Source organism: Choristoneura fumiferana, chromosome 18 (genome assembly GCF_025370935.1).
Source record: "Choristoneura fumiferana chromosome 18, NRCan_CFum_1, whole genome shotgun sequence".
Taxonomy (NCBI): Eukaryota; Metazoa; Arthropoda; class Insecta; order Lepidoptera; family Tortricidae; genus Choristoneura; species Choristoneura fumiferana.
The window spans coordinates 17,454,456-17,477,958 of NC_133489.1; the positions used below are offsets into that span (position 1 = coordinate 17,454,456).

The window sequence follows — 23,503 nt, forward strand, 5'->3', positions numbered from 1 at the left end:
AAAGTAATTGTTTCAGTTCATTTGGAAAGTCAATTTGTTTATACGGCCACGTTACTACTAGGTACATTCAAGTTTATACAACAGGTCATTTACTTAAGTTTTTCACTTATAATAGCTTGAAAAACCTCGTGTATCCCGAGCATTTCCCGGTGGCTTTTTTACATCAGAGATTATTTATGGTCTTTTGAAAAATCACCAAATGAAACTTTTTGTTAAGCACCACGTTAAACGCCACATTGACAGATGAAAGTCTGAGGCGAAGCATATCGTAGTCTCTGTATTTTAATTAAGTGATTTGATTAATTATTGGTATTTATAATATAAGCTAACACCATGTACCAGAGCCTCAGCGATTACAAGTTGTAAGTACCTGATATATTGATTTGAAATTTAAGAAGACTATGTTCTTCCACAGCAAACAGATCATGACCAGAATATACCTTAGGCTCTTTATCAATGATATTGCATATAAATAAGATGCCCTTTGTATACATAAAAGACTAGGTAAAGTTTCGATATCCCAGAATTTTAATCTAACCTACCTAGTGGTAGTCGCTTAGTGAGTAAAATCGTTGGGTATCGAATATTTGCATAGCCTTATGTACAGTCAAAGAAATTGAATCACGTACCAGAATGGAACCATTATACTAGTAACGTAATGTTGATATCACAATTAAGTACATCTGCCAAAAAATCATAGTGAAATTGATTACGAAAAGTTTCTACCTCGGCCGATCGGTACGCGATTTATCTATATGTATAGGCACGGTCAAGGACTTTAATCCCTGACCCACCACGGAACCATTTCACAATAAACGTCTTAGTGACGTCGCATTTATTAACAAGGAAAATCGTAATGACTTACTTTGAAAAGGTTACATGGTGGCTAATGAATTAAAGTCCTTGACTATACATGCAACATGACGGTTGGCACCATAACGTTACATTAGACACCTACTTAAAATTAATTACGAACTAACTAAAACTAGTGACACGCAATTCTCCATCATCCTGCATTTTCATCAGCTCTCTCCTCCATTCAATTTCAATCTCCAGTCTGGGTATCTTGGTCACAAACAGATTACACTGGGGGGCTTCAAGTACAGAGTTGAGGAGCGCTAGTGCGCTGGGAAGCGGCGAGTGCTGGCGCCGGTGGGTGCGGCCGCGCGCCGCGGCTAGGAGGCTAGCTCTACGGCGCTTGCGGACGTATTCGTCGGGAAAAAAACGGAAAAAGCTATATAGACCTACACGCCTATGCAGTTCCAGGGAATCATATCCCAGGTGTGCTTGCCGGAAGCGCGTTGGGTACATATTTAAAGGGATAATATTTCTAAAGTTTTTTTATAAAAAAATATTAAGAAGTTTTTCTGTAAGTAACCTCCACCATCATGACTCATGATTCATGAGAATATATTTTTCACCTCAGCACCTCAAACAGCAGGTTTTGCTGGTAAGTTTTGCTATTAATTGATCTATGCTATTTTGCTATTAATTATTAATCAGTGAGCAAAATCGCATTTTGTTGACACAAAGTATTTTATACCTTAGGCTGCTATTTACTCTTAAACTACTAATACCTAATTCACCATGCTAAGACGATATTTCGATTCAGTGATCTGTTTGCAAAATATTCAACTTGAAAGTGCAAATTTTCATGAAAATCGAGCGCCCCCCCCCCCCACCCCTCTAAGATCTAAAAAAAAAAAAAATCTGGAAAATTTGAAAGAAAATCAGGATGGTAGTAAGTATATCACTTTCAAGGAAAACTATAATGGCTGAAATCCTTTCGACTGCCATAATCTTATAAGTCATAATTTAATGTTTTTCATAATTATTGTTAGTCATATCATTTTTTTTCCCGCTGAAACCGTACGTTTATCATAACTTATCAAATGGTCATCCTGTAGAACTCTATAGGTTAGGTTTGTTTTATAACAATTCTGAAAAATAAATGGTTTCAGAGAAAAAAAGAGTTATGTCGAACATTACATTATGACTAACAATTTTCTACCAGTCGATATAGACCCATAACGGCTAAGTTTGCTTGAGAATTATTAGTAGTTTAAGAGTAAATAGCAGCCTTAGGTATAAAATATACCTAAACTTGGAAATTTCCGTATAAAATACGAAATCCTTAAAAAATATTACTTAATTTTTTCGTAATGGCTACGGAACCCTATTTTGGGCGTGTCCGACACGCTCATGGCCGGTTTTTTAGGGTTCCGGAGCCAAAATGGCAAAAACGGAACCCTTATAGTTTCGGCATGTCTGTCTGTCTGTCTGTCCGTCCGCGGCTTTGCTCAGGGACGATCAATGGTAGAAAGCTGTAATTTTGCACGGGTATATAAGTAAACTATGCCGACAAAATGGTACAATCAAAAATTCAAAAAAAAAATATTATGGTACCATCAGCCAAATATGTGGTCTACCACCCTAAAGTTGATAATCGTTTGCATGTCATAAAACAATAATGCCAATAGCCGTGTCTGTCAACTTGAAAGTTCGACTTTAGCGACATATTTATTTGATAGAAACTTGTTTAAAAATTGATAGACCACTTATTTGGCTGATGGTACCTCCCATACACGTAAAGTTGGGGGTGATTTTTTTTCTCAAAAATATGTGGTTTTGTTTTTAGGTATTTGCTAAAATTTTTTGTATATTTTACAAGGAGTCCTAAGTTCAAATTACAATGCATGGTATGGGATTTGCATCCTACTACGTACCTAATGGCTACGGAATCCTATTTTGGGCGTGTCCGACATCTTGGCAAAATTCTCGTCATCAGTAAATTTCGGGAAATTTTTTTATTTGTCTGGCATTTTTAACTTCTGGTTCTTTTTTACAAAATAATTGTAAATAACGTGTAATTTCAAAAAAGGTTTTAAATGTGATTACTTTATTGATTAATAGATATTGTAACGGATAACTAACTCACGTTTTAAACCGAGTTTAGCTATTTCGTAGCCCTTATTCTCAGGCTGGCGCGTAGTGTGCGTATTGACTTTTGTGGCACCGTTCCGAGTCGGGTGCATCCTGAGACTAAGGGCTGTCGGTCATAAACTCTTTAAATACGGAGTTATCACGTTTTAACTATACTTTAATATGAGTGAGCTCACGTGTTGTTTCATACTTTATTGATGAGGTGGTTTTCCTTTAAATATGAGTCTTATTCTGCTGAGGTGAAAAGTTGTATGTGTCCCACGCTACGTCACACGAGACCAATTTTTTAGCATCTCGTGTGTTTGAATCCCTCGCTGTTCTCCCTAACCCATAATACTCGTAGTAACCTAACCTATAATAATATACATATGAAATGTGCATTAATTAAAAAAAAATGCTATTCAACCATATTCCGTTATTTCTGCTGCTGACATCATTCTGCGTATTTATTTGTACCTATTGTAATGTTCTAAATTATGTTCTCATTATATTTTAGCTGCATTGGAGCCTGCTTACCATGACCAAACAGTTTATTACCGTACACGTACATATATAATTATTTAAAACTAACTTTCTCAACCTTTTCTCTATGCTGAATAATCTAAGTTGAATTGAAAGCTTTACATTAGTCACTCTTGGTTTAAAATGTCTATATAAGGGTTAGTCAAAATTTTCTTAATATGGAACTACGTATTACGTTTAAAACTTTAAAGTTATTTAAGTTGTTTCAAATATAAAATAAATTATGCAAGGACTTAAGAAAATATTTAAAAATATTGTGATTTAATGTTACGATATTTCCAAAAATTTTAACGTTTTCAGGTTTAAATATCTATCGATCTATGTTAGGAGTACATTGTTAAATTTTTGAGAATATTTTTATTGAGCTGGTATTTCTCAATAAATAATGTAGGGTGATATTGAAACCAAAATATACGCGAGCGGAACCTACATAATAATATAGCGAAAACGGTGACGAAATAAATTAACCAGTTATTTATTCGTCATCCGTAAATGTCGTGTGTGTCAAAATAATTTACATGGTAGTAACATGGTAGTTGTAAATCCAAATGGATTTTATTAATTGGATTTGCATTGCACCACAGATCTTTACCTAGCTAGCGAATAAGCTAAACACAACAAAGTAAGAAAGAATAGACTACATATGAATGAGATCCCGAGAAAAGTTGATTCATAAAAGACCCAGGTGTTGTGAGTAGAAACGATTACATAAAATTCAGGTTTGAGGGTGCTTGTGCAACCCAGCAGTGGCGCGCGCGCCGCGCCGCCAGTCCGCGCCTGCGTCCGCGCCCCGCGCCCGTCGCCGCGCCGTGCCGCGCCGCCGTAACCGCCGCCGCTTGCAAACAACAATTTCCTATGTTTTCTTATACAATACGATTTGTTTAAAAACCTTATCCATTGTCATAAAATTTTTGTATTCCAACCATACGTCGGGTACCGGAGAGCCGCTGGCAGAATTGACCAGCAATAATCGCAAGTTTAAAACTTAACTGGAATGCGCGCTAGAGATAAAATATTACTAACAGATCGATAACGGCTCTCACGCGAACCCTCAATCGATTTGTTTATTTGAATTGCGAAATTGTGTTATCTCGAATAGCTTATCTGATACTCTCTGGATCTCGGGCTGTCCACCCACACCATCATATTCATGATTCATTTAGAGTGTGGCAGTTTAATAAACATCTAGTTTAAAAATGAAGTGAATTGGACCAACGTTCGGTAAAATGGTGAAATATTTTAGGAAGATCTTTTCCGTGTCGGATTTGTGGGTGTCGTCGCATGAGAAGTTAAGTGACTTCTACGCTTCGTCATGGCAGCGCGGGGAGTCGCCGCTGCCGCTGCTAGTGGTGCGGCTGGCGCTGTGCGCGGCGGCGCTAGCCATCCTGGTGTGGGCGGTGACGGAGGCGCCCAACCCCTACTGGCTGATCTTCCTCACCAACTGGGGGCTGCTCCTGATCACAGCCATGACCATCAGCGGGACCATTGTCTCGCTATGCGCTGTCTGCAAGAAGATACCTGGTGAGTGTAATGCCCGCCGCGGTGTGGACTCATTGTTCATGTTGGCAGCATTAACTCTTGACCGCCAATTTCGCGGTTCGCAGGTGACAGTGACGTGACAGATGACAGTAGCAGCAAGAAAATGGAGCGACGTTGCCACAGAGTAGACAAAAATCACTAACAGACACGTTTTTGAGACGAAATTTGTTTTTGTATATTTAGTAGCTTGGATTTATCCATGAAATTAAAAAAGCAGGTAGATTTCTTTAATTTTTAAAAATAAGCCAGTAGAATCAGTAGATAGTTCTAAAATCAGGTAGATCTACTGCTTTATCAGTAGATCTGGCATCACTGGGACTCATTTAGATTAAAATAATATGGTGTATAGAGATAGTTTAACCCTCACGGAAGAACATATAGGAATCAATAAAATATGATCGTTTCCGCGGCCGCGAATTTTCGGCAAACGAAAACTATGAAGATAAAAATCTCAAAATTTTTCATCCGGACGATGCAATGCGATCTTGTAATCCTGTAAATGTGGAGTCATTGGCTGTAACGAATGTCTACCAATAAAAACTGACATTAGTATAATTGTGTGTCGCAGATTGCTACGGATTTCAAATTATCAACTTCCTCATAACTCGAATCACATGTTTTCCTAGGCGAAGGTTAACACACCTACCTATCATTGTTAATTTTCCGACGATTATATTCTCACAATCAAAGCATTAAATCAGTTACCTACACTACACGCAGTCATTAGTTCCATTAATTCATCATCATTTTTAGGGTTCCGTGGTTCTACAGTGTTACATGAGACGTAATACAAAATTAGTGTTTCGTGCTCAGTTAATGCTGGGTAGGTAATATAATGCATTAACTCTTTTGTTGAAATAAGTCTGAAAAAAAATGTGGTTTGTGGTTTATTGAAATAAGAAATCATGAACAATGTATGGAAACCGCAAATTTCATCGGACTAATTTCAACAAAAAAGTTAATGCATTATATTACCCAGCATTAACTGAGCACGAAACACTATTTTTGTATTACGTCTTATGTAACACCCTGTATACGGGACCCTTATAGTTTTACCATGTCCATCTGTTCGTCCCGAGCTTAGCTTAGAGACTGTTAGTTCTAGAAAACTGTAATTTTGCATGAGTATATGTTAACTACGCCGATAAAGTAGTAAAATAAAATATTGATAAAAAAAATTGAGGTTACGTATAGTCAAGTGTAAAAATATGAACTTATTGAAAGTTTCAAAAATATGTACCACAGACTCTTGCTCCGACGCAATAAGGCCGTAGTAACATATTTTTGAGTGGTTCGAATAGATACTTATTTTTGCACTTGACTGTACATCCCATAAACGTAAAGTGAGGATGTTTTGTACGACCATTTTTCGATTTAAGCATCCGTTTGCAATGTTTGGCTTTGAAATGTTAATTTTTGATAGAGCTCAATGTCCCCCAAAATCTAAATAGTTATATAATTAATATTATGATAGTTAATAATGAATTTGACGGCTTATCAGGGTTTACAAGTTAACGAACAAGTAATAGTCAATCAAAACGTCCCTAATAAATATTTGCCGTATGTTACGGCACTCTACACTGTCCGTGGTCCAACATGCTCTTGGCCGGTTTTGTCTACTCCATTAGAAAGAGTATAAAATTATTTGCATCCATAATTGACAAATACTAGGAGGGATCACTAATTAAATTATAGACCCGATAAAATCATTATTAAAATCGAATTTATACGACTAAATTGCTATCGAATCAATTGAATCGTGGTTAATCGATACTGTAAACCCTTTCACGAAAAATTTCATACTAACCTCGCTTTGCCTGTCAAGGAAAATCATTATGTTCTACGGTGAGTCAGAAATCACTTTCGCACGGCGTGACATCACGCGTAACTTTAATAAGTGGCTATTATTTATCTTCATCATTTATTGTTTAATTGACAAAAGAAAAAATCGTGTCCTATATTATTATTTATAACTGACGACTAGGGCTAATTTGTTTTTTTTAGGAAAATAGCCCATTAGCATTATCGGTCATATCATGATTTAATTTGATACCATGGGATTAGCAATTTCGCGATGTTTACTAACGAACAAGTTATCTAACTGTTACGACAGCTGCCGCGGCCCGACAGGCTTCACTAGACGACCTTGTCCGAGTTCGCCGACACAGCAGCTTCACTCTCTTTTTCTTTTTGGCCCACAGCCATAAAACAGACCACTGGCGTATTTTTTTTCCAAATGGACCCATATTGTTTTATTGCAGATTTGGTGAATGAACCAAGGTTAACTGCTACTTCATATATGACGCCGTCGTGATAAACTATGGCGTCACATTTTTAGGTTTCCCCAATATTTTTCCTCGGAAAGCTTCAAGGAATTTACTATTAAGTAATACTTTAACTGGGTTTTTCTGAAGTTAATCTTACTTACCTACTCGTATGACAAAAAAAATCTCAATAAAATGCATAATGATTATGTGAATTGTATTATTATTATTTTTTTTTTATTGATTTACTTTCTTTTCACAAAAAAATATTTGGCAACCCTTTAATATAAATTATATTAAATTATCCTGGAGTAGTGTCCCGCTAATGGTCAAAAGCATTCCCCCATTTTGTCTTTATTTATCCGTTATAATCCACTTTTTGATTTTACAAAATGAACGATTTGAATGAAGGATTTTTCAATGTTGAATTATTTAGTAGATAATAAAGGCTTGTCTGACGTGTTGTAAATCATTTTTTGTGACATAATTGGATACCATTGTATAAAATACAACATCAATTAAAACTTCTCGTAGAACTACTTAGGTTTTCACAGAGTATGTTTGTCACGCTAACAACGTCCGCGCTTTCGCAACCACAGTCCACGTGCCTCGCACGTCACGTACTCGCAGTGTACACGCCATCGACACGCTCATACATTTTTCATAACCCTTACTGTGTGACGGAGCATAAGCAAGCATTGCGCCTACGGCCCTCATTTCTGCAATATTTGTATGTGATGTAACGTTGTCTCGATCAACGCGACATTAAAAACCGATGTAAGTAGGACGAATCAGCAAATGTGTGGCCAGCTTAAACTGCACTAATTTACCATTACCATTAGTGTAATTCATTGATATGGATCTCCGCAAAGTAACACCTGAATCAATCACTTAATAATAAAGGTTATTACTTATAATATAAGGGACAACCGGATACCCTAGCAGGTAGTAAGAGAACCTAAGTGCAAAGCTGGTTCCGGGTTCGATCTCCGGTCGGAGCAAATAATGGTATGAAAAATAAGAGTCTTTGATGTCTAATAAAATAACGTAACTACGAGTATATAAGTATTCATCTATAGAGTGCTCTCGAGTCTTGGGTGTTTAATATATACTTACTTAAGTATGTATCCATATCTATATAATTATATATTTATCCGTTGCTTAGTGCCCATAACACAAGCTTTGCTAAGCTTCCTTTGGGACTAGGTCAATTGGTGTGAATTGTCCAGTGATATTTATTTATTTATTTTACTGATCTGCGCTCCAGAACTCAAATTGTCGATGGGGGAATGAAGACCGCCAAATTAAAATGGGACTGGGCGGGACACGTCTGCCGCATTGTCCGGATCGATAGGCCAAAGTAATCACCGATTGGATTCCATGCGACGGGCACCGGAGCAGAGGCAGATCTAGGAGGAATGGCGGAACGACTTGGACCGATTCCAGTCAGATTGGCAAGAGCTGGCCAAGAGTAGAGACAAGTGGAATAAGAAAGGGGAGACTTTTGCCCTGCAGTGGGACACATTATAAGCTAGTTTTTTTTAAACGATCTGATGCTAAGATTGGTTTTTGTAGTGTTTTTGTATTTTCGATCTGATGTTGTTAGTTTCTGATGGCTTTTACAGGTTAATTGTTGTGAATTATCCGGTTATATTTATTTATTATATATTTATTTAAATTAAATGGTCAAGATGGGATTGATTCTTTAAAACGATTCCTAGCACTTAACAGTAATGAAATGACTGATATTAGGAATTGAGACTCTATGTTTACTTATAAATATGCTATAACTAGAACAAATTAAAAAAAAAACAGAAAAGAAATGTAAGGAGCAGGGAACCCAACCTAGCCCTTCGACACTTCGGAGCGCGTACTGCACCACCTCACTGTTTTCATTTCACGACGCCATGCAATATTTTCTCAAGACAGTTAATTTCTATTTTTTTTGAGCCTTAGCATGGCTTCTAACTGTTGTGAATTGGTGCTACTACCCCTCTATCGAAAGCTACGCCAACATTGCCAAGCGTGACCTACTACCGTATTATTGAGCGCGAATACTACTTATTGTCATTTGTTTTATTTACAGAAGAGGGACTGCCGCCTTGGTATGTGAGCATGTACTGGTTGCTGTTCAACATCTCGGTGCCGATAGCTGTCACGATCACCTTGCTTTATTGGATACTGCTGTTTGACTCAAGTAAATAATGCGTTTTAATCTTGAAACTCAGAGCGCTTTAACAATGAGCAGATCACCCTCAACGGCATCAACTGCGTCTGCCAGCAAAATGACTCTGTTGTTTATTCGCGATGCTTGGGCCTATACGCACGGCGTATTTCATAGACGCAGACGAATACATTTATCTGTTCTTGCTGTACAGAATAGAATCTGTAGGTATGTGGCAGGCTTATTCGGACTTTGCCGTGACACGCCGTGTGCATGGGCTCTTAAGTGCTGTGCTGGTAACTGTTTGGAGTCCTTCCCAGCCGCACCGTCAATTCCTACATGGATCTTAACGTCTAGCCGCGCGAAAATACTTTAAGAAGTAACCTTTGACAATAAAATAAATATTTATTGACGGCGTTTTCACCTTCTAACTACGTACGACAACTTTTTCGTTCCAGTAAAGCTGTCGATCCAATAAGTAACTAATCAGTCCTAACGCTACCACGAATCCCAGCCTCCAACTTCTCCAAGAGACTTCCAGTTATCTCGGTTGAAAACGGCTTGCATGCGAATTTAAGAAGGACATTGCGTCCTTGTTGGTGGACGTCCTACGCTGCGCATGCCGATCGGCGGTCTCCGCTCGATTCTCCGCCATCTGTTCTCCATGGCCTACCTATTGCCACTTCAACGAGCTAATTCGCATGGTGTCGGTGACAGCCCTCTGAGCAGCCCTCTTCTGCCCCCACCCCCCTCGGCGACGCTCTTTACTAGGATTATTAAGCTGATATGTTTTATGCAGGTAATTATGAGACGCGGGACAGCGCGTTTTGGCTGGACATGATCACGCACGGGTTCAACTCGGCGCTGGTGCTGGCGGAGCTGCTGGCGTCGCGGACCCCGCTGCGCTTCGCCCACGTCTACCAGCCGCTGGGCCTGGGGCTCTGGTACGCGGCCTTCACCGGGATATACTACGCCAGCGGTGGCACTGATGGGTAATTCTACTCTACTTGTAATTATAAATATTATGAGACAGGTGACACCAATTGACTGCCACTGCAATTGACCAATTGGCTTTAGAGCAGCGGTTGGGAACCTAAAGGGAGGTAAAGGCCGCTTAGGGGCAAAATGACGCAAAGTATTGAATCAAAGAGATACAAGTGCTTTTTATTATAAAAGCCAAAGTAAGAAATGCAGTTATCGGGTACTTTTTGTTGTAATTTTACAAGTCATGCTGACTAAAGTTCGAAGTACCTAGTCGATTTATTTTTAAACGTTTTGCATGTTTTACCTTAAATACACGAAAACCACCTATTTGCCAGAATCTCTGAAAATTTTATTATTAATTTTAATATTCAAAACAACTTATTAGCTATGGCTTTTGTTATTACCCAGTGTGTTACTCTCGCTTTCAGTAACGGGAACCCCTTTATCTACGGGATCCTCAGCTGGGCTAACCCTGGGCAGACGACCGCGCTGGTCGCGGCGAGCACGGCTGGCGTGCTGGTGGTCTACACAGCTCTCTGGGGCCTAACGTTGTGTCGGGACAAGGTGACGGGCTCGCTCATCCGCACCACAAGCCATGACCTGCCCTACACGCCACCAGACACTGACATGCTCTCTAGGATAGTTTAAAATGGTTTGATTACTATAGCGCTCATCTTCAACATGATATCCGCCTGGAGATTGATTCGTCTTGTGGTATACAAGCAGACATAACTATCAGAAGGTCTTGGGTAAGCAAAGTAATTGTTTATTAGTTTAGGGTGATTTAAAATCAATTCATTCGAACCCTTAACCATAATTCATTTGGACCCTTGTATACCACAAGTGAAGTTTCTCTCCGGATGTTATGCCAGTTCAAAGGACGACGACTACGAGCCTATTTTCGCAAAAGTCGTCTTGAACATACAAAAATACTACCTACTTATTAAGTAATAGTGGCATAACGTGAACACCTCAGATAAAGGAAAGTATTGTACCCTATTTCTGTGATTGTACCCACCTATGGACAGTTTCAGCTGTAGGCATCATTGTTATCTTAAAAAATAAAAGTCAGAACGCAACGAATTGTATTCGGTCAGTTTTGCTGAAAGTCAGTGCTGTCATGCTCGTACACATAAAAAGGAACTAGACGGACAGAATAAGTAATAAGTACTACCGTAATGTTTTTATTTTTTAGGATATCAATGCTTTATGCTCGTAGATAGGCTTAGAATATAAAAAAATCTGCAAAGTTTTCAGAAAGTTTAAACCCAACTGGTTATTGCGAACAAATCATGAACTAACAATGGTGGAAGTAAATGGTAAATGGTTTTCTCGCTGTGTACCTGTTTTTCTGTAGCGTTTACTATTTCTGGTGCGCAATAAAGAGTCATTGTATTATATTGTATTGTAAAGTAGAAGACACTGGATATCTATAGGTACTTAATTCGTTTCTTTGAATACAACAGAACCACAGAAATATTAAATTGTAGGTAAGTAGTACCTACATTCGCAACTAGAAGTACCGCGATTTTTCATCGAGATCCAATCTCTATCGTGACGGAATCATGAAATTGAGATTTAAATCTGGATGGCACCCAGATTCGAATCCTCGTTATACTGAAATGAACAAAAATAGCTCATTAAACACGCAATAATACATTATATGAAGCTCAAACCTGATGACATAGAGTCAAAGACTAGAACGGGAACGTTTTCATAGTAAATGTCATTCATTATGATTGCCCGTTTCAGGTATTGCGATCTCACTACGGCATTTTCTGTGAAAGTATGTGGATACTTTCACAAAAATGCCGTAGTTAGAAGGAGTTAATTACGATTTAATTAGATAGTAGGCAATATCTACCTATACTGGAGGAGTTCAAAAAGTAGGATCATGCAAAAACCGTCGGTTTTTTACGTGATCCTACTTTTTGAATAATAACTAATAAGTAATAATAATAATAACACCAAACCACCAGTTACTGACACCAAAATTAAATTACCCATAGAACTATATAGTGCGACTAGGATCTCAATAAACAAGGGTACCTAATGTTTGCATTAGGACAGGGCACCTTATTGTATTTGCATTATTCAATTGTTATTATTATTTATTATTTTTAGCTTTTATTATCAGTGTTTCAATCTCAAACAAAAGATACAAACAGCTATATTCTTTAAAAAGTGAAGTTTTACAAGACCGCCGCGTTAGTTCCGTTTTTTTGCCATATTTGTTAGGATCTTTCTCGCACTGTATGGTTAAGACCGACGCACACCAGATTGTAGATGACGGAGACCAGTTGTTATGTACGAAACTGTATAGAAAGATGCCAGACCAGATTCCTGGCTTGCGGCTGTCTATACAGTTTCATATTACAACTGATGCGTGTGCGTAGTGTGTATCGGTCTCGATTTTGTCGGATGCACAACAAAATGTTTCATTATTATAAGTACCTATTCTAACTATCGGTATGTACTGTCCAACGTTTTGAACTCCATCTATACCTTTACCGATATTGTTTTATGAATGTGTAAGTAAGTGATATTGTCTGATAAAAAAAAACTTCATTTTTACGCTATTAAGGTCGGTTTCCTGGTGGAAACTCTCTGGTGAGAGATGTACGCGGAATGTGTTTGTCATGAACCAATAGAAACGCTTCGTTTACCTCGCCTCGCTCCGCTCAACTGTTTCCACCAGAGATGTGCTGTGCGAGGTGAGGTAAATAAAGCGTTTCTGTTGGTTTATGAAAAACATATTCCTCGTAACACATCCTCGCACATTATTGGTGGAAACGCTGCCTTACGAGTAAAGCGAAGTATTTTTACAATCTCACGTTTGACTTTATAAAATAATAAGCCTCGATGAGATTAAGCAAAAAGACTTTAATAAATATCATTCCGTATATTGTGTTTATACTGTAATGATTGCATTATTAATGAATATGTAATATATATTGTTTCATTGTATATTATAATAATATTAAGGACCCATGTAATTTGAATTACTGTAAATATTAATAATTAGAAGTATTTTTTAATAAACTCTGTGATGGATAATTACTAAATACTGCAATGTTCGTTTTAATAATTGGTTTACAAATTTACCTTTGCCAAATTACCCCCGGAGATTTTTGAGTTTTTAGAGTTCAATCAGTGTAAATTTTCATACTCATTCGATCCTGGAATATATCTCACACCCACCTTATTTATCTGTGAGCAAAGTACCTACTAACTATACGTCTAATCGGGGATAATCGAAATTCCGCGCATCTGACAAATTTTGCCAATTTCCAATTTTTACAGCAAATTCACCGAAAATAAAACCACAAATATATGAAGTTAACACCATCCCCTATTAAACTAAACAAGCACGAAGAGCAGGTTCTTACTTAGGTATGGCAGATAAGCGGATTTGCCCATAATAACTTGACTGTACCTTAACACACTTATGCCGGGAATACACACGTCTGTCTATATAGCTTTATTACCACTGAAATGGACCATTGATATGGATGTGGTGCAATTTCACCAGTGTGCGGCACTGTGCTGCACATTGTATGCCATGCCATACCATGATGGACTCACGCGCGTTACCTACACATTCGAGGTGAACCATGTTCGCGCACTTCGCGCGCGTACGAGTATACAAATGTGCTCCACTGTACGTTAACAAAAGTTACATTACAGCTTCGTTAGTTGAGACGGATCCGCAACTCAGTGCGTGCACGGTTTGTATTCTGCACAAAATGTTCGTAAACAAATGTGCTGTAAGAAACTATGGTGGAATTACACCTTAAATAGCAAACCACTGACCTGTAGGTATATTTCCGACTATATCTACATAAGTCGGTAGATGGATCATGATAACAGCGCACCCATTTACGTTTAAACTTAAGTAATACTTAACAAATACTAAAAAAAGAAATTAACTACGATAATTTTGACATAAATTATAAAAAACAAGACAAACAAATAAACAAATCATCGTATTGGAATAAAAAAAAACCTTTCTCTAATTTGTTAAAAATAAACAATAGCCGCTTCTGCAATAAAGCCGCTATAAGATTTGTTCGTAGGGATGGTAGGGATGGTCGCTTACTATGTCTGGTGTACAATAAAGAGTCTTTGTATTGTATTGTATTGTATATCAAACTCACAAGGAAAACTATACTTAACGGTTAAGTTTTCTTGAGAATTATTAGTAGTTTAAGAGTAGGTAAATAGCAGCCTTAGTTATAAAATATACCTAAACTTGGAATATTCCGTACAAAATACGAAATCCTTAGAAAAATATTACTTCATTTTTTCGTAATGGCTACGGAACCCTATTGCGGGCGTGTCCGACACGCTCTTGGCCGGTTTTTCTTTTTTTTACACCTAGACAGACGTGATACTTGTACAAACGTAACAAACGCAAGGATCGTGTGTTCGACTTGCGTTTGTATCGATACAAACGAGCGAAAATAAAAACGTCATTTGGAAGGGCCCTTAAAGTCTCTCATTATACGTACACCGTGTCTTTTTGATATCTGTTTAACTTCGGCAGACATTGTTAATTGCTAAATTGTAAAATAAACAAACTTGAAAAAGTGACATTGACGTGACACATAAGAGAGGCATCAAAAAAATCCACATATAACACATATTTAACTTTCTTTTGCTAAATATGTTTGAATTAAACACGGATTAGTTATGGACTATCAAAAACTTCATAAATTAAGGACCTTTACGCTGTTTTGCTGCTAATAATTAATTATCTTACGTCTTGATAGGTATCTTTTAAACAGTAAGAGTTAAGCCACTAGTGTCTTGGAGAAATTAACTTCATTTAAACTGTAAATTGTCCCCTTAAAGCTAATGGATATCAAAAATAACACGGTGTAGAGCACTTGAGAGACAAAGAGACAGAAATCAGTACATCCGTAGAAGAACCGACAAAAAGATAATGGAGTCTTTAGATTTACCCCTTTTCATCCAAATTATATAGTATTTATTATTATCTATCAACGCCAATTGACGTTACAAAAATTTGATACAGTTATATGGTTTGTATGACCCTGCAAGTACAACCAGGAAAAAATATAATTAGCAAAAACGCTTATAATAATTTTCTCAAATGGCAAATGTTTCACACAAAACTCGACATGGATGGCGTAACGAACTAAATGCTAGACAATAACAAATATTATTATTTATCGATAAAGAAGTTAGATATATTGTTTGTTATCAAAATTACATTATTCCGAGTAGAAAAATATCTAATGAAGTAAGTTAGACCATTATACAGTTATTATTAATTAACTGCTTCTAAAATTCCGGGGAAGGTTCAAAATTATACGAATGTAGACATCATTCGTACATCCACGTCATCGATTTATTTTTTGTTTAACCTGAAAACATTTTATTTTTCATAACTGTTTATTTGTAATTTTATTCATTACGCAGAACGTATAAAATTTAACATCTCGTATCCAAAAATCACCCCTGCGGTCGATCAATTACTTTATCTATTATTTGACGTTTCCACTTGAAAATTCGTTACGTGTCTTCCTTGATACTTTTATGATCTACTTATAGCAATAAAACTGGGATTATTAAAACGATAATGATACTTACATCGATAAGCAGGTCCCTACCGCTCTCGAGAGCCTCACTCTCCGTGTGAGATCGTTGCCAAATAGACCGATAACACCGATTGGTATCTGAGTATCCTAGTTTCTAGTGCTAAATAGCAAGTGTACTGTGAGAAATGTTTAAGCGAATGCATAAGATATCCTGTTCGGATTTTTGGGTGTTGTCGCATGAAAGATTGAGCGATTTTTACACGTCAGCATGGCAGCGTCGGGGGTCGCCGCTGCCGCTGTTGTTTTTCCGGCTAGTGCTGGCGGCGGCATCAGTGGGGTTTCTGGTGTGGTCGCTGACCAGCGGCCAGAGTGGACTCAGCCCGCTCTGGCTGATCTACCTTACTAATTGGGGTCTGGTGATGGTTACTGCGATGGCGGTGAGCGGCTTCTTCGTATCGGCAATGATTGCGTGTAAGAGACCCGGTAAGTAGAATAAACAAAGAATTACTACAATGGACTAAGCAAGACAAATTTATTCTAACGTGCTTTGTTTTTATAATGTTGTAGAATATGTACCTTTTTTCTGATTATTTCTTCTTTGTTGAAATTGCGATTTACATTAGCTCTTAAATAAACATCACAAACTTAGCTTTTTACTCAAAAAATTAACTGTAAGTATAACAAGCTTTTCTGCTAACGGCACTTTATATTATTGTACCTACTTATTATAATCAGACCTTCAATAAGATGTAGATCAAAAATCACCAGAAACATTTGAAGCTAACTAAAAAAACAAAGTGAAATTAAATTAAGTAATAAAATGCTAACCCCTTAAAAAAAAAGGCTAAAGCCCCTAATGAAATGCTTCTCTGCTCTCGGAAAAAAGATGCAAAAAATAGAAATATTGAATGGTAGTACTTAATATCAAAATGTAATGACCAAATGACCTAATTTCATTGGCATCAGGATAGAGTAATAAAACTTAAAAAAATATATACAGGCGCATTGACCGTAAAGATATTCCGTTTTATACGTACCTACATAGAGTCTAATTCAAAATCCACATTTTTTTAAGTTTGTTGTTGATTAAAAAATGTAAACGTAACTAAGCAGGCCGAGTTTCTGAGCCTCTAGTTGGTTAGTACCTACCTGGGTGGCCGACGGGCCAAACCTAGAAAGCACGCGTTTTCCCAGAAATAAGACCATGCTAGAATCGAAAAAACTGGAGAATCGGTTATTTGCCCCCGACAAATCCCCACGTAGCAAATTCATCGACATTGTTAGCGCCATTTTTGAGATCCCCTAAATAAATAGCCATTTCGAAAATGAGGAGCAAAAGGCGAATGAATAGGGCACATTGATTTAATTTATTTCTTTGCAAAACCTTGTTAGACACGTGGTGAAAATGTGGTTATTAGATAGATACATTCATTACACTCATTACTTTAGTAGTATCCTTGTAGTATCTTATCCTTTGATTGGGGGATTTAAGCTAGGATTAGCAAAGTTCGGAATGTTTGATGCCGGTACTTATTACGTTGGCAAAAACATTTAATAGACTTCTTTATCACAACAAATGATGTATATCAAGGCATGAGAAACAAAGAACAGTCACTTGAAGACAATGATTCGAATGCATCGCCTATTATTACGGCTACACGCACATTATCGTATCCTGAACACTACGCACGCTAACATGATATATTTTCAACATTGATTCACTCACAACAAAGAACCACCTAATTAAATTTAATTCCTTTTATTTTAATCCACTAGCTTGCGCCCGCAGCTTTGCTCATGTGGAAGAAAATCCTATTTTCTAGGAATTTCTGAAAATCCCTCCTCATCTCTTGTACCTAACCTATATATGCAGGATTTCAACTTTCTAAGGGGCTGTTGCACCATCCATTGATTAGCGTTAACCGACGGTTAAACGTGATGCCGTCTCCGTCTATTCGAACAAAACAAATAGAAACGGCTTCACCACAACTAACCGCCAGTTAACACTAATCAATGGATGCTGAAACAGCCCCTGAATGTAAGAGCACATGCTGAGCTGAGTCCTTTTGGCATCACACTACAGCGCAACGTCTCAAATTTTTTCCCTCTACTTCTATTTATGTTTTTACTGTGTTTTTGTTGTGATATAGTGTTTTTTATGCCAATAAATGTTGTGTTTGAGTTTGAGCTGGGCGATGATGAGTCAATCAGTAATTTAGAACTATTATTTTTTTATTATGCATAATGATATAAAGATAAAAATATTCAACAATGAAACATCAATAGGTCAAGGGTGCCTAATCCATGGACGTACTACCCAAACGGGACCGAGTAGGTACTCTGAAAATTCGTAGTTACGAAAATGAACCATATTGCATGGAGAGAAAGTATTTTTTTCCATAGCTCCTAGCATAGAGGCTAATCCACGATGAGAGGGATAGTTACAACCGATGCCATTTGTCTCGTTTTTTCATCTTGCCAGCCAATAAAATACCATTATTTAAAATCTAACGTCTATGTTGACCATGATTTTTGTGTTATGTGTCCTTACTGTAGTACTATTATTATTAAACTATTATTAGTAGCTGACTTACAATATTAGTTGCCGAGTAATTAATTTAGAAGATAATATAATTACCGGTAGCTGAGTTATGTTAATTATTGTTCGTAAGTTGGCGCACGATTTTTCATATTTTTTTGATATTGTAAAGACGGCATAATTGCCTTGCATAAGCAATTTTATAAACCCGTTGCTTAACTACACAGAAAAAAAGACTTTCCGTTGCAGATCCCAAAGAAAACTTTAGTCGCTGCACTTAGTATTTTACATGAATACATTGAAACCTTGGACTAAGTACTTGTATATTATTTATTTCGTAATCCATCCCTCCAATTTTCCATAGCTAATAAAAAACTTCAATGATTATAATAAACAAAGCAGAAAGATTGAACTTGTTTCGCAAAAATCTTAGGTATGGTCACCCTATTGAAAGGGACAAAGGGCGTCGGTACTGGTACTACCTATCTTGTTGGTCGTGCTTTTGAGCTGCAAAGTGCTCGGTCCCGTTTAGGTAGTACGTCCATGGCCTAATCCCAATGAGAAATAGAAAGAAAGAAAGAAAGGTTTATTTTGGCTCCATAAGTACCACCTAAAACTAAGACTAGAACTAGCACTAAAACTATGTTACTTGGTGACACGACAGGATACCAAAAAGGGTCTCCACTCAGCATGTGTTGCCGCACATTATGTGCAGTAACGCTGGTTTTCTGTAGAGCCCAAATAAGCTTGATTAAGGGTCTGTCATAATCCAAATAAGAGATACTAAAAAAATAGGTAACAATATTTACAGAGCTGATAGTATAGGCATAATAGGCTCTTGGAAGACATTTTAAGCATATGATATTAAAAAAACTTCGCATCTCTTTTTGGAGAAACTTCAACACCTTCCTAACTGAAAACACCCTATTACCGAGATACTTAAACAATAGACCTCTTTGATTATCTTACGGAACTAAACTTAATTTACCTACTTATCACATTGGTCATGTCTTATCACAAAATCAATTACAATACAATTTTCCCGCCAAACAAGAAATTGATAACAAACAATACATACTTTTACTACATAATCTTGAATTATATTTGGATATAATTTTAATATATCGTCAATGATTTGAAAAAATCTCGTAGCTTGAGCTTGATTTCAATCAATGCACTAACAAAACCACTTGAAATAATGCCACCCCTTGAAATAAATGTTCATAAACTTCACTCAGAAAATATACTATTTTGAGATACGAGCTTTTTAAAGTAGTGACGGTATTTAATATACTCAGCGGCACAAAATTTGGCCCACTACATACAAAATTACCTGTTACTACTGCATACATTTGAGGGCCAAATTTTTTGCCGCTCAAAAAATCATCTAAGAAGTTTTCTTAATGCATATTAAAAATTAATAGCCTTGAGGCAAAGTAACATACCTACCTAATTTTGAAATATTGGCGCTCAATTTGATGGCATCCTATATTATGTATAAGAGGTGTGAATTAGTCACTGTCACATGCCTTGGAGTATATAAATCTAGCCCTATGAACTAATACTACACACATACTAAAATTATAGAACAGCCCGACTATAAGCACTACCACTGCCACTTACTTTAGGCTACCCTCCCCTCCCTTATATACCTTAAGTAAATAAATACTGCTACTGTGGATCATGAATGGGGGGGTGGTTGGAGTCAGAATTTAATTGAATGTAGGTAGGTATAAAATCAGTCAGTTTCAAATTACTATTGCAAAATTTACCCATTTACTTAACTTGTTCTTTTAGCCGACGACGAGAAAACACCGTGGTACGTGGGTCTTTTCTGGATAATATTCAACGTGACACAAACCATCGCCATTGCGATCACAGTGCTGTATTGGACCCTACTCTACGATGCTAGTACGTATTGCTACGAAATGTCTACAGTATCTTATTACCTTGTCAAGAGAATAATTTTGAGCTCCATAACCACTCATCCACTACTGCTGACTGTACCTAGGTACCTACTTTGAATTCTAATCATGTTACTGGCTGAAAGAGCTAAAGACAATCGACAGCAACCACCAGAGGTACCTACAAGCTATTGTAATATAAATATTATTATTTATAGACGAATGATAAGGCTTTCATGCACCTACCAAAAAGCATGGACTCGAACTTGGGACTCTCATCTTCACCTATGGCTAGTAGTTTGCTACTAAACTACCACAGCTTTCCATTCTACTACACGCTACGTTGACGTGTTGAAATTAGATATAATTAATAATGAATTTGGACTTAAAGGCTACATCGTTCATCTTTTGCAGACACGATGGTTTACGCCACGACAGCGGCCTTCTGGTTGGACGTCGCAGTACACGGGTTCAACTCAGTCATCAGCGTGGGCGAGCTGGTCATCTCCCGCACTCCAGTGCGCTGGCTGCACGTGTATCAACCGTTACTGGTAGCGGCGGTGTACGTGGCGTTCAGTGGGATCTACTATGCCACAGACGGCACCAATGGGTAGGTTATTATTATATCTGGGTCAACGTCGCAGTACACGGGTTCAACTCGGTCATCAGCGTCGAGCTGGTCGTCTCCCGCACTCCAGTGCGCTGGCTGCACGTGTATCAACCGTTACTGGTAGCGGCGGTGTACGTGGCGTTCAGTGGGATCTACTATGCCACAGACGGCACCAATGGGTAGTTATTATTATATCTGGGTCAACGTCGCAGTACACGGGTTCAACTCAGTCATCAGCATCGAGCTGGTCGTCTCCCGCACTCCAGTGCGCTGGCTGCACGTGTATCAGCCGTTACTGGTAGCGGCGGTGTACGTGGCGTTCAGTGGGATCTACTATGCCACAGACAGCACCAATGGGTAGTTATTATCATATCTGGGTCAACGTCGCAGTACACGGGTTCAACTCAGTCATCAGCGTCGAGCTGGTCGTCTACCGCACTCCGGTGCGCTGGCTGCACGTGTATCAACCGTTACTGGAGCGGCGGTGGACCTACGTGGCGTTCAGTGGGATCTACTATGCCACAGACGGCACCAATGGGTAGGTTATTATTATATCTGGGTCAACGTCGCAGTACACGAGTTCAACTCAGTCATCAGCGTGGGCGAGCTGGTCGTCTCCCGCACTCCCGCAGCAGCTGTTGGTATAATGTCGCGTTCAGTGGGATCAACTATGCCCCAAATGGCACCCATGAATAGGTCTACGTAGATTGTATCTGGCTCAACGTCGCATTACACGGGTTAAACTCAGTCGTTAGTATCAAAGAGAATATAACCACTACGTTTTAGTTAGTATGGGCATAAGTCATTAGTAAATCTTATTTGGATGTAATATTACAGTATTAGGCCGCCTATTGCTTGACTTAGAAAATCTATTATGTGTAGGTATGTGAAATGAATGAATGAATGAATGAAAAAAGTTTATTCAACACACACATAATAATTATAGCACACATATATAGCACATATGTGTACGCGCTTATGTGTTTTCTGTCTGTACTGCTTACTATGTGTTGGTGTGCAATAAAGAGTTATTGTATTGTATTGTATATTTCATTTTAATTAATGTTGTTCGCGTTGGTTTTTACTACAAGAACCTGTTTATTTAACAACTCGATTGGAAAATTGGACATTGTCTTTGATAACAGCAAATGACTTGCGTAGTTGGATATTTATTACTCGTAAGTTTTTTTTATAGCCGTCCGTAGTCGCTGTCGATAGTAGCAGATAAACCTGAACGTTATAATTCGTTTCGACATCATGTACAGTCAAAGAAACTGATTCGCGTACCAGGGTGGAACCTTTGTGCTGCTGGTGTCATATTGACATTCCATACATCTGCCAAAGAGTAAACAAGCGAATTGACTATGAAAAGGTCCCACCCGCGATTCAGTTTCTTCGACTGTACAGCAGTACAGGAGTCTGAATGCGAACTAAATAAATAGTTAGCTAAGTATAAGATGCTGTTTGGAACTTGTTCTTTGGTATATGTGAATGCGTATTTTAATATATTTAGTCACTTGATTTCTCACACCTACAACTTTAAATACACTGGCCCTTTACTACATATTAGCTGCACGATAGTAGGTAGGTACGTTTAATTTAGATTGAGCTCAAGGCCTTTCCTCCTCCAACTACAACAAGGCGTATAAATGTTCAGTTGAGTAGTACTCATCGTATTAAAATGAATATTATGTCCATTCCAGATTTGGCGAGCCATTCATCTACCCGGTATTAAACTGGAACGAACCAGGTATGGCGGGCGCGGTCTCAGGAGGCTCCTTACTGGGCGTCTTCGTAGTTCACACGCTAGTCTGGGCGCTCGCGCTTGGCCGCAACAAACTCTCCGACATTTTGTTCCAAAGACAAACCCATGAATTACCTCATACGCACGACAAGGCGTGAATGCTTATTACACTATCAATACGTATCGTGATTCTGCCTTCACAGTGGCAAGGGAGGCAAAATAAATAATTATAGTCTGCTCTTAAATGTGGGTTATAGTTGACAGTTCCATTCATTTTGACACTATATAACCCTGGATTAGCAGTTGACTATAGTTTAAAAGAGAACTCGGGTTTGCGCAACCCCGCTTTAGGTACGTCCTTTGTCAGGAAACATTTTTAGGTGTTGTACCATTCTATACTTACCATAAAATTAATGAAAGAAAAAATATTCAATTTGCATCAGGATCACGATACATTGATAGTGTAATAAGCACACACTTCAGAATGTATTAGAGTGTGGTCAATAGACCAGAGGCCGTATTGCCTAACGTTTTTGGCGCTCGCGATCGCAATCAAATGACAGATTTCGCAACAAAAACTGTCATTTGATTGCGATCGCGAGCGTCAGAAACGTTAGACAATACGGGCTCTGTACCCGTTAATTACTCATAGTGATGGCTAGGAGGGATTGCCGGACTATTTTTTAGAATAATTATTTATTTTTTAACTAGGAGTTAAGTGTTAAT

General features: G+C 37.9%; 2 protein-coding genes across 2 annotated transcripts; both read left to right on the forward strand.

The window, feature by feature from the left end:
- Positions 1 to 4,242: 4,242 nt before the first annotated feature.
- LOC141437741 (protein rolling stone-like) lies at positions 4,243 to 11,562 on the forward strand. Its single transcript, XM_074101231.1, has 5 exons — positions 4,243 to 4,437; positions 4,565 to 4,986; positions 9,355 to 9,465; positions 10,232 to 10,424; positions 10,845 to 11,562. Exons 2-5 carry the CDS (start codon positions 4,692 to 4,694, stop codon positions 11,062 to 11,064), a joined length of 819 nt encoding a protein of 272 aa, XP_073957332.1. The 5' UTR covers positions 4,243 to 4,437; positions 4,565 to 4,691; the 3' UTR covers positions 11,065 to 11,562.
- Positions 11,563 to 16,080: 4,518 nt separating this feature from the next.
- LOC141438477 (protein rolling stone-like) lies at positions 16,081 to 23,429 on the forward strand. The gene is made up of 4 exons (XM_074102376.1): positions 16,081 to 16,463; positions 20,317 to 20,430; positions 20,838 to 21,033; positions 22,737 to 23,429. Exons 1-4 carry the CDS (start codon positions 16,166 to 16,168, stop codon positions 22,933 to 22,935), a joined length of 807 nt encoding a protein of 268 aa, XP_073958477.1. The 5' UTR covers positions 16,081 to 16,165; the 3' UTR covers positions 22,936 to 23,429.
- The last annotated feature ends 74 nt before the right edge of the window (positions 23,430 to 23,503 follow it).